The 12,870-nt window shown below is 39.6% G+C and overlaps 1 protein-coding gene across 2 annotated transcripts in view; it reads left to right on the top strand.

Annotated features, from left to right (window-relative positions):
• Window positions 1-12,870, top strand: part of dmd (dystrophin) — a 1,291,331-nt gene that overhangs the window by 311,964 nt on the left and 966,497 nt on the right. For both annotated transcript variants that reach the window (XM_048602828.1, XM_048602824.1), the window contains exons 19-20: window positions 2,966-3,111; window positions 5,879-6,091. In XM_048602828.1, the coding sequence (XP_048458785.1) occupies window positions 2,966-3,111; window positions 5,879-6,091 (359 nt within the window). The remainder of the gene's footprint in view (window positions 1-2,965; window positions 3,112-5,878; window positions 6,092-12,870) is intronic.

Here is a 12,870-nt window from a genome sequence, read left to right as displayed (position 1 = left end):
CCTCTGATGCTGCTTGGTCTGCTGTGTTCATCCAGCTCTACACCTTGTTATCTCAGATTCTCCAGCATCTGCAGTTCCTACTATCTCTGAAACAATCTATGGTTTCTCTTCCTTTTTAAAAATTCTCTGCGGTTAACTGGCCAGGAACAGCCTCCCCTTGATTGACCAATGCAACATCCAAACGGGCTCCAGTCCTTGACTACAATATGTTCTGGAGTTGAAATATCTGCAGTATTCTTAGAGCAACCTGAAATTAACCTGAAATTGTCTTTCCAGGCCAGTTCCCATATGCAAATTTCAATTTGCTTGTTCTCTATTTTTCTCTTTAAAAAAAACAAGTTGCTGTTCAAAATTCTAAACTTCTGCTCATGGTTCCAAACCAAAAATAAAGAAAAAATAGTGACGGTTCAAACACAAATCCTAATGTAAAGGGAAAATAGCATTTCTACTGTCTGGAGAGTGCCGATTAGTTGGCAAATGGATGATGATTGGAAGAGGCCTGTTTCAGCTTTTAAAAAAAATAGGTGACGGCCACTCTTTGACTCATTCGACATATAATGAAATTGTTGCACATCTGTCGTCGCATCATTAGTGGATGTTCTTCTCGGCCTTCTGTTACTGGAGATCTTTTTGTGCTTTGTTAAAATTGATGTGAACTCTTAATAATTACATAAATACTGGTTGGAATTAATGAATATTATGTTTAATAGTAAATATGTAGCTTTGAAAAAAGCAAATGTATTATATGCATGCCTACAATATCAGAAAATTGTAGTTAATTGTATAATAATTAGCTTACCACCAGGGACTTGCAATACTAACAGAAGGAAATCATGCTGCATTTGCACAGAGCCTTGTTCAACTCCCATTTGGAAACATATTGCCCTTGGATACAGCATAGCTTCACCAGAACAGTCCCAGGGCTTCAAAGGCTAAATTATTTAGACTGGTTGCGCAAAACTGTGTTACATGCTGTTGAGTACAGAAGATTAGAAGGTGATACTATAAAGGAATTTGCAGTACTAATGTAATCAGACAGGATTGTTACCAAGGAGCTAATTCTACTCCTGGCTCAATTAAGAATTGAATGACATAGAGCCAGATTTTCACCACCGAGGCAGAAACTTTCTCTGGTGCGCCATGCCCAGTCAGCTCTGATTTTTGTTCTGAGTTTAGGGACAAATACAGGAGAGAATTGGGTCCGAGAAACAGAATGAGAGTCATCCACAGGGGAAGCTGAGTGTTAAGGCATTCTAGTTAAAAGACCTCCTCCTATTTGCTGTGACTTTGTGCCACTTACTTATTAGATTTTAGGTCCGAGATCCTTTGCCTCTCACATCTTAACCCTCACAATCCATCACCCTGCCATTCACGATCTATTTCACGCCCAATGGTCCCTCATATCTTGAAACAAGCTTGTGCATCCCACACAGCTCAACTTAATAGCAAACTAGCAGCACCTCATGTTTCGCCTTGAGGGCCTACAGCCCAATGGCCTAAATGTGGATTTTACCAGTTTCAAAATCTCCCCACCCCCAGCGTCAACCCATGACCAACCCCCCCCCTCATCCCGTCTGACTTGACCTGACACAACCTGTCCATCTTCTCTCCCACCTATCCGCCCCACCCATCCCACTGACTAATCCCCACCACTCCCTACTTGCATCCACCTATCACCATCCCACCTACCTTCCCAGCCCCATCCCTCCTCTCTATTTATTTCCCAGCTCCCAGCCCCCTCCCCATTTCTAAAGAAAGGTCACGACCCGAAACATCAGCTTTCCTGCTCCTCTGATGCTGCCTGGCCTGCTGTGTTCCTCCAGCTCCACACTGTGTTACCCACCAGTCATGCTCCTTGTATCATCCATTCACTGTACACAGTACAGTAATTATTGTGGGCAGCTTTCAGGAGCCATGTTGAGGTGAAATAAAATGGAAGTCTAAACATCCATTATAGCATTCATAATATTAGAAAAGACTGGCATTCGTGAAAGCCCATTCAAAATTTGTAAATATCATCAGGGGCTTAACACTTTACAAAATGAACAGACTTGTATTCATAACTTCGCATCAAAAGCGATATTAATCCTTTAATAACCACTTGAATTCTCAATCAAAGTTTGTGCATAGAAACTCCTGCCAAGATAATTGTAAGTTTTGGAAGGCCCAGCTTTAATAATGGCATAATGGGAGATGTTTGGGAAATATCAACAAACAGCAATTATAACTGTGGAAAAGAAATGATTTTTCGACTCTCTTAAACATAGGCAGCCTTTTTTGTTTTTAAATAGCTGGCAGTTTAAATAATTAAGAGTGTTACTGTTCAACAAATGTTCTTGCCCCTTTCATGAGCATTCACAACCACTATAAATATTCATGTCAGTCAAATTCTGAATGAAGGCCCTATTACAGCAAACATTTTGTTTATTTAGAGCCAGGTTTATATATTCACACTTCATTCATGAGTTCAGCCCTTTCTTCTACTGGTGAGAATGGGCAAAGAACTCTTGAACCCTGGTTGCGCTCACAATTTTGAAAATCCAGCCCATAATCTTGAAACCAGAATGGAGGTAAGTCAGGAAACACTTCTAAGAATGAAAATTTGATCTCGAAAGGTTAAAAGAGGTATTTATTACGTATGGAAAGCTACATATAGTGCAAGGATAGGATTAATCAAACTGAAGTGCAGATTGGGCATGTTCTAATTAATTGGCAGAGCAAGCTTGTGGAGTTAAATGCTTTGCTTGTGTTTCTAACATTTCTATCCATGCGTATTACAACATAAATACAGCAACAGAATTCAACAAATTACCATTAAACTACATAAAGAGCATGACCATTTCCAGGTATGTTCATACATTAACACTGCTTCATTTACTGAACTGTAATTTTTTGTCCAAATGGTAAAATGGTCCATCAGAATTTTTTTTTAAATTTGTTAATACATTTTGTTTTCCCCTTTCAGTTCTACAAAGCCTGCCAACAATTCGCTATAAGGCGACAATAAACACCTTGCTTCTGTGGATACAACAAACTGAAGCCAAGTTAACTGTCCCTCGTGTCACAGTCACAGAATATGAAATTATGGAGCAGCGACTCAAGGAACTGAAAGTAAGCCTCCATAATCAGCCATTGCTGCTCGAATGTCACATTTGAATTCTGTTGCTTTCTTAAAATAAAGATATATTTGAGTACCCAGTTATTGCAATGATCCAGTAACTCGAATGGTATTTTAGAGATCTAGTTTTCCTTGATGTGAAAGATCAAACATTCATGACATGCAGACAAGTATTTTCTTTGTGCTGAAACATCTCTGAAAGGTTTTTTTTTGTTACTAGTGATACCATGTCTTTCATGGAGTGTTTAAGTCTTTGTTTGAAAGAGAAGCAAAATTTGATTCTTTGGAGACAGTAATACAGATGAGGTTAGACACTAGACATGTAAAATCCAGCTCTGAGAATCCAAAGCCAAGGATTTAGTGACTGGAGAGATGATTGTTTCCCAATCATTAAAAAAAGAACTTTTAGTTCTTGGATTTGATAATAATACCTGATTATGCAAATATATAATCAAGTTATGCACAAAAACGTGGAAGAAGTCTGATAATTCTCATCAAAGAAGTTAGATCATTCCTGCCCAGATCTTCCAATCCACTCCAATGATTCAGCATTTGATCCTGTTTCTAAATTTCTCTTGGTGGGCAACCATTTGATCTTATGCTGCTCCTCACCTTCTAGGTGTTTCAGCTTTTTAGTGAGCCTCAGGAATGTTCCCAGCTTGCCATTTCTCCAGTAGTGGTTGAGCTTCCAACTTTCTTCTGTGTCTCAACTGAACCCACAATGAAAATTGGGGCCATTGTCTATCATTAATGAAATTTGGTGGGTGCCAGAAGCTTTTGGCACTAATTTTTTTCTGATGAACAAAATTGAGGCCATTTTATTAATAATGCAGGAGCTGGGACTGGTACAGGCTAGATAGATTGCAGTTAAACAGGTCTGGAACCAATTTTCTTGCAGGGTGAATTGCTAGTGCTATTGGTGATGATGTAAACCAACTTTATGGTGGTGGGGTATGTGGTGGTTGTTGATTCAAGGAGTTAATGCTGGAGAGGAATACTGAGAAAGACAGACAATGTTCAGTCCATTGTGAAAAGACTGATTGCTTGACCTGGTTCTTGTGATTGAGGTTGGCCAAGTGGATTAAATTTCTATCATGGAACATTTAGAGAACAGTGATAATTGTATCATAACTTTCAGATTGGCAATAAAAAAGGACAAAGAGCAAGTACTAAGAATATTAAGAAAGACTTGTAACTAACATAAAAGGGCACCTCAAAGACTTGTAGGCATATAAATGATGAAAAATGGTGACTGAAGGAGTGGGACTGATTAGTGACCAAAAAGAGGGATTTACATATAGAGGCTGGGGACATGGTTGTGATATGAAATGCATACTTTCTATCTGTCTTTACCCAGGAAGAATATATTTGTAGATCACGGTGAAAAAAGGATGTAGTTCAGCCACCTAAAGTGCTTCAAATTCATAAGAAATTGATTTTAGATAAGTTGTTTGCAGTTGTTAAGACACTCATAATGGATGAGGTGCATCTTGAAATGAGAGTGGAAGCTATGGAAGCATTGACCATCATTTCCATATTCCTTAGACACAGGGATGATGTAAGATGACTGGAAAATTGCAGATATTAAACCCTTACATCAAAATTTGTGTAAATGTGAGGCCAGCAACACTGTGTCAATTAGGTTGGCCTTGGTGCTGAGGATGCTACTAGAAACAATAATTTGGGACAGAATGAAAAGCCACTTAGGCAAATGTGCATAAATTAAGGCAGCATAGGATGAGTGAAGGATCATGTTTTGCTAACTTACAGTTAAAAATTATACACATGTTCTGACATATATTTTAATAATTTGTCGGGAGTCAGTTTAAGTACCGAGCTTTGAGCTTCCCTGGGACGCATAAGTTAATGGGATGTAAATACATTTTAACTGACATGCAGTCATAAGAGCTGAATAATGGCAGCAAGATGTTTGCACAATACTTTCCACTCTGATCTGCCCATTTAAAAACTTATTAATTTGTTGCTATTTGCATTCTCAATCGCTCACATCTTCTGGGGAGGAAGGCTAAACAGTTTTTATGTAGGTAGCCAGTTAGGACACATTGGAATCATAACGGAAGGGATGGAAGAGAGCAATTGCCTGGTTAACAGCTTGACTATTAACTTCAATGAGTTGAGGAACCTTGACAATGTTGCACATATAGCTTAAGGTGCATTTTATGAGTGGCCTGAAGCCCCAGCAACATCAATGGCTGTTTATCCCATCAGGCAATTTGACTGCATGATTTCCTTGAGCTGGGGTCTTCTGAATTCAATGGATGATCAAGATGCCTGTTTAGCAATTGCTAATTGGGCAATTAATTCTTTCTGTTGGTGAGCTTTAATTGCTTGGACGCAGTCAGAATTCCATTATGGTATACGTATTGATCAATTGAACTTCAGGGACACAGTCTACATCAAGCGTCAGCAGGAAAATGTTGAAAACATCAGTGATTTTAATGGGCTGTATTTTACTGGACCTATGAAAATGGATATGGAGGTGAGATGGTTTATATAAAGTGAGTGGAAGATATTGGGAGGGGAGCCACCCACTGGCAGCCAATCATACCAATTAATTACCCAATTAAGGGCAGCTCCATCAGCATTTCACAGCAACAGAAGGTGGAATCATATTTCCTGTTTGTGCTAAAGAAAGTAGAAAAAAATTTTGTTTTTTTTTCCAAATTGAAATTGCATTTAATTTTTGATTCTCACAATGTTCTTTGATGGTATTCTTAAAAAAATTAAATTTTTTTTGAGGTTTTACAAGGCTCTTTCCAGGAGCAGCAGAGTGGCCTGAATTATCTGATGACAGCTGTGGAAGAGGTGTCCAAAAAGGCTCCAGCTGAAGTTAGCCAGAAATATCAATCAGAACTTGAGGGAATCATTGGCCAATGGAAGAAATTAAGCATTCATTTGATGGAGCAAAGCCAGAAACTTGAGGAGCTCATGACAAAGGTTCAGCAGTTTCAGGTTGGTAAAAATGTTGGAGTCTGTTGCAATGGATCCAGAATCCAGCATGACAAGCTGCATGTCGATTTAAACCTCACAACAATGTTCTTGTGTCACTGGTGGAATGAGCATGCTCCAATATTAATCTATACAGGAGATGGAGGGACAACGCAGACACGTCTGGAATCTGTAATTTGTGCAATGTGCTGTAGATTGATTCATGTCCATTGCTATTTATAACTTGATTCAATCCTTGTCCAGAATCCAAGGCATAGTTCAGCCAAAATCAGAAATTACCCAAAGTTCAAGCTATTGGATTTCAGGATCACCTAGCATTGACACTACAGAATTTAGAGATTACCCAACAGGGACAGTGGAGTTCAGAGACTAAAGATTGCCCAGTGCTACCACAAACAAGTTCAGAGGCCACCCATTGTTAACATTCCTGAGTTCAGAGATCACTTGGTGTTAATGGTGCGACATTCAATGATCACCCAGCATTAATGCTGCCCAGTTCTGTGGGTGTCCAGCTTTCGCGTCACCAAGTGGAGAGAATGCACTGTCTTCAGATGCTTTTGTTTCTAGCTGGAATATTGTGTGAATACACACAAGAAAATGTCCTCTGTCAGTGTAAGAAATGCACAGCAATAGTATTCTGATCTTTTGAGAGGCAAACCATCATAAGTGAAAATGCCTGTTTTTGGCCCTAAAGCAGTCAATTGGTGCTGACTAATGTTTGAAAAAGCCACTTTTGAACTGTCCTTACCAAAAATGTCACAAATAGATTATTGGTGGAAATGTCTATCTGTGACTACCATTTAATGCCACACTATTAAATTTTGTTAATTGGCATTAAAAATGTAAATAATATTAAAGTAATGTAAATAGATTAATATGAATATATTAAATATATAAAATAGAGTTATATTGGACTTAAAAGGTTAACTTTTTTTTTCTCTCTGTTTACAAATGCTTTTAAACCTGATGTGTTTCTCCAGTGCTTTGTTTCATTCTAAAATAATTTATTGTCCTCATGATGGCCCACTTAATATCCCCTGCTGATTTTGCTCCTTTAAGGCATAACTGGACCACGTGGTATGCTTTCCTAAGCCAGAAGAATAGGAAGTTAATTAACTTCCAGAATTCATAAAAAGGCCCCATGTGGCTTTTCATTTTGTACTTCCCATCTCAATTCTACACCCAACTGCATCTTTGACAGCACAATTGAGATAAGGAACTTGTATGGTGAAACATGACACATTCAAGCATGCTGCGACAGTTTGATCTCACAACTGGTGTGCTATGTCACTGCAGTCCTTCATAATGTATCATTTAAAGTATTTATTTTTGGGAGGTGATGGGGAGAGGTGATTGATTTTCTGTAGATCAGATGAACAGCTTGAGAATACCACAGATTAATGCAGGGTGAAGCGATGTCTCCTCTACCACAGTATTATGTCTTAAATCAAATTACGTGATATGTATGACCTTCAGTATTCTCAGCTTGGGAGTCTTTGCAACGTATTGCTACTTAGTGCTGAATTGCCTATGATTCTGTGTTGTCGAGTAGTTTCTAGCAGCGATTTGTTCAGTCTATTCAGACTCAGTTCACCTTAAAGCAAGGATTGACTCTGGGAACTGGGATATTATAGCCATAACAGAAACATGGCTGAGAGAAGGGCGGGACTGGGAGTTCCATGGTCCAGGATACAGAAGCTACAGGCATGACAGAAGTACAAGTAAGCGAGGAGAGGGAGTTGTCCTTTTGATAGGGAGCACATAACAACAGTGCTTACTCTTAAGGGGTCATCAAATGAGGCCATATGGTTAAAACTTAGAAACAAGAAGGGGATGATCACTCAGTTGGGACTGTATTATGGACCTGCTAAATAGCCAGCAGGTACTAAAGGAGCAGATGTGTAGAGAGATTGAAGATACCTGTAGGAATAACAGAGTAGTATTGGTTGGAGATTTTAATTTCCCCTGTACTAACTGAGTGTAAAAGGCCTGGTTGGGGTGGAATTTATCAAATGTGTCCAAGAAAGTTTCCTTAATCAATATGTAGAGTACTTGGGAGGGTGCAACACTGGACCTCCTCTTAGGAAATAGGTCGGGCAAGTGACTAAAGTGTTAGTCGGAGAGCACTTTGGGTCTAGTGACCATAACTCTCTTAGTTTTAACATAGTAATGGAAAAAGATAGGACAGGTCCACAGGTTAAGGTGCTAAACTGGAACAGGGCCAATTTTGGGGCCATTAGGCAGGATCTAGCAGAGGTCGATTGGGTGAGTCTGTTTGGAGGAAAAGGAACTGGCAAATGGGAGGCTTTCAAAAGTGTGATATCAAGAGTCCAGGGACAGTATGTGCCTATTAGGATGAAGGGAAAAGCTGGCATGTTTAGGGATCCCTGGCTGACAACGGATATTGATGCTCTGGTCAGGAGAAAGAAAAAGACATACATTGGGTTTAAGCTATCGGGCTCAAGGGAATCCCTCATTGACTATAAAAAGTATAGGAGCACACTTAAGAGGGAAATCAGAAGAGCAAAAAGAGGGTGAGATGGATTTGGCAGATAAGGTTAAAAATAATCCCAAGAGGTTCTATAGCTATATTAAGAGTAAAAGGGAGAGAATAGGTCTCCTTAAAGATCAGCATGACTGTCTATATGTGGAGCCACAGGAGACGGGGGATATTTTAATAAATATTTCTCCTCCATGTTTACTGAGGAGAGAATCATGGATGCTAAGGAAATAAGGGAAACGTGGAGATGTTTTGGACCGGGTACATATTATCAGAGAGATTGTGTTTGCAGCCTTAGATTGCGTTATGGTGGATAAATCCTCTGGGCCTGATAAAGTCCATCCTTGGATGTTGTGGGAGGCTAAGGAAGTAATTGCAGAGGCCCTTGCAGAGATTTTTGCTTCACCTTCAGCCATGGTGAAGTACCAGAAGACTGGAGGGTGGCTAATGTTGTTCCATTGTTTAAGAAAGGTAGCAAAGACAAGCCAGGGAACTATAGGCCAGTGAGCCTGACATCAGAAGTAGGCAAGTTATTGAAAAAGATACTGAGGGACAGGATCAACCAACTTTTGTAGAGTCAAGGATTTGTGCCTGGGAAGTCATGTCAGACAAATCTTTTTTCGAAGTGGTAAGCAAGAGGACGGATGATGGGTAGGGCAGTGAATGTTGTCTATCTGGACTTTAGTAAGGCCTTTGACAAGGTCCCGCACGGCAGACTGGTCATCAAGGTTAGGTCACATGGGATCCAGGGAGAGCTAGCTAATTGGATTCCAAACTGGCTCGATGGTAGAAAGCAGAGGGTGATGGTTGAAGGTTGTTTCTCATACTGGAGGCCTATGATTAGTGGTGTGCCACAGGGGTCAGAGCTGGGACTTTTGTTATTTGTTATTTACACAACTAATCTGGATGTGAATGTACAAGACATGATTCATAAGTTTGCAGATGATACAAAATTAGGAGGTATCATTGACAGTGAAGAAGGTTTTCAAAAATTACAGAGGGATCTTGATCAGATGGGAAGTGGGCTGAGATTTGTCAATTGCAATTCAATACAGATAAGTGTGAGGTGTTGCGCTTTGGAAAGTCAAACCAAGGTAGGACTTATACAGTAAATGGTAAGGTCCTGAGGAGTGTTGTGGAACAGAGCGATAAGTTCATAGTTCGTTGAAAGCAGCATCACGGGTGGACAGGGTGGTGAAGAAGGCATTTGACCATAATGGGAGGTGATGGCCTAATGGTGTTATCGCTGGACTGTTAATCCAGAGACCCAGATGACGTTTTGGGGACCTGGGTTCGAATTCCACCATGGCAGATGGTGGAATTTGAATTCAATAAAAATATCTGGAATTGAGAATCTAATGATAACCATGAATCCCTTATCAATTGTGGGAAAAACCTATCTGATTCATTAATATTCTTGAGGGAAGGAAGCTGCCATCCTTACCTGGTCTGGCCTACATGTGATCCAGGCCCACAGCAATGTGGTTGACTTACAACTGCCCTCTGGGCAATAACTGCTGCCTAGCCAGTAACACGCTCATCCTGTGAATGAATAAAGAAAAAATAAATAAATGCTGGCCTTCATCAGTAGAGACATTGAGTATAGGAGTTGGTACGTTGTATAAGTCGTTGGTGAGGCCGCACTAAGAGCATTGCATACTGTTTTGGTCACCCTGTTATAGGAAATACATAGTTAAACTGGAAAGTGTGCAAAGAAAATTTACGAGGATGTTGCCAGGACTAGTAGGCCTGAGTTATCGGGAGAGCTTGGCCAGGATAGGATTTTGTTCCTTGGAACATAGGAGAATGAGGGCTGACCTTTATTGAGGTGTATAAAATCATAAGGGGCATAGATAGGATGAATGCATTTAATCTTTTGCTCAGGGATAGGGAATTGAAAACTAGAGGGCATAGGTTTAAGGTGAGAGGGGATAGATTTAAGAAAGACCTGAGGGGCAACTTCTTCACGCAGAGAGTGATTCGTATATGGAATGGGTTGCTGGAGAAAGTAGTTGAGGCAGGTTCAGTAGCAACATTTAAACATTTAGATAGGTCGATGGATGAGAAGGTTTTAGAGGAATATGGACAAAATGCGGGCAATTGCAACGAGCTGAGTGGGCACCATGGTCAGCATGGACTAGTTTGGGCCAAAGGGCTGTAGTACTCTATGACTGTAAAGGCCTTTTGAAACAGACAGAAAAAGGAAGCTTTCATTGAGCTTGAGGAAAACCCACGTTACATTAAATCATGGAATGGTTTCAGCAGAGAAGGCAGCTATATTTGAGAAAACATTTGGATAAATGATCATTATGTCAAAAGATTTAGATTATTAATGCAAAAGTGCCAGGGATAGTGTAAAGTATAACATTGAAATTAAAAATGGGAAGGTTTAAGGGATCAAAGTAGGGTTAAATAAATATGAAAACTGAAAGGAAAATATATAATTGTAATGTAGGTTTTCTTGAAGGAAGAGCTGTTTCCCAGTTTAGGGTAGGGACATTCCCTCGATTAGATGGTGGGGATTGAGAATTGTTAAAAGAGAGTTAATGGTCTTTATAAGGTGAACTCTTCAAGAGGTCAAATGCTATAAGTTGAGAGCAGAGATGAAAAGGAAAAGATGACTGGCAAAGAGAGAATATGAGAATAGAATTGCTGTGAATAGAAAAGTATAGCCAAAATCTCTTCCTAATATGTAAATCGTGAGCATGTAGCAAGATTTGGAACACATTCCATCAAGGACAAAGAGGACATCTTTCTCCCTTCTATTCTTTCATGGGATGTGAGCATTGCTGGCAAGTTCAGCATTTATTTTTCCATCCCTTACTGTCCTTTAACTGTTTGGCTTGCTACACCATTGCAGCAAACACTTGACAGTCATCCACATTGGTATGGATCTGGAATTGCTTGTAGACCAGACAGAGTAAAGATGGCCCATTTCGTGTCCAACAGTCATCAGTAAACTAGATTGATTGTAATACAATCAATGATAGCTTCTCAGTCACCACTACTGAGACTTGCTAGAGCCCATATTGTGAACATGTTAACCGCTAATATTGTGAGATTACACTTTCGCCCACAGAGCGTTAGTCTGAGCCTGAGTTACTGATCCAATAATGTAGCGATTGCACTACCATTTCCTATTATTATTTCCTATTATTTCCTCTCAACCATTTCCTTTCTATGTCTAGGTTCTCCAATCTATCCACAATTGAAGTGTTTCATCCCTGGAATAATTCTTATAAGCCATTTTCACATTCTGTCTGACGCTTTCATATCCTAAAGTATAGCCCCAGAGAAGACATAACTTGCGGGTGTGGCTGAGCCAGTGTTTTATCATGTTTCACCATAAATTGTTTACTTGATTACTCTAAGTCTTAGGGCTTTAGTACACCAAGCTCAGCATGTATGTTTTTTTGCCCACTTTCTTTGATACCATGTCACCTTTAACAACTTGTACACCATATAGCTCCAGGTGTCTTCATTCCTGTGCTCTCTTTAGAAATGTCTAAAAGTGTCACAATTCTCTGCATAAAATTTCACTTCCCCATTCCATCAAACTGTCTCTGTCTCTGTTCTTTTGAAGTCTATCACTGCTGTCCTTACAGTTCACGATGCTGACAAATTTTCTGTCACTTACAAATTTTGACATTGAACCCGCCACATCCAAGTTTAGGCCGTTAGTATAAGGAAAAGCAAAACTCATGGTGCCAATCTCTGGGAGCCTCAAGTCAATTGTTCACTGTTGATTTTTGTTGTTTTCTGTCACAACAGACTTTGTATGTGTGCTGCCATTGTCCCTTTTACTCTATAGGCTTGAATTTTGCTGTTTAGTCTGTTATGTGGAAGTTTTTCAGACACTGTTTGGAGGTCTATGTACGCCAAATCAACCCTTTTTGCTATGTCTTGGAAAAAAAAACACTTGTTTAAATTCATTCAACACAAATACTGATAAATCTGATTTGAATTTTCGTTAATTCATCCATACTTGTCCACATGACTTAATTTGGTCCTGATAATCATTTCTAAAATCTTTCCCACCACTGAGATTAAACTGACTATTCTGTAGTTTCTGGTTTTATCCTCGGAACCTTTGTGACCAAGGGTTTAGTTTTTGCAATTCCTAAGCCCTCTTGGAAGATTATGGTGACTGCCTCTCAATTTCCACATTTGCTTCGCTCAAAAATCTCAAGTGCATTTAATCTCTTCCTGGTGACTTGTCAACTGCCTTTCTCATACTAATAATGTCTCAAATTAGTTGGCCAGAGTTTCCCTCCCTTGTATG

This window comes from Rhincodon typus, chromosome 11 (assembly GCF_021869965.1).
Source record: "Rhincodon typus isolate 14 chromosome 11, sRhiTyp1.1, whole genome shotgun sequence".
Taxonomy (NCBI): Eukaryota; Metazoa; Chordata; class Chondrichthyes; order Orectolobiformes; family Rhincodontidae; genus Rhincodon; species Rhincodon typus.
Note: the sequence above shows the minus strand (reverse complement) of the source record. Positions and strands in the feature narration are given on the sequence as shown.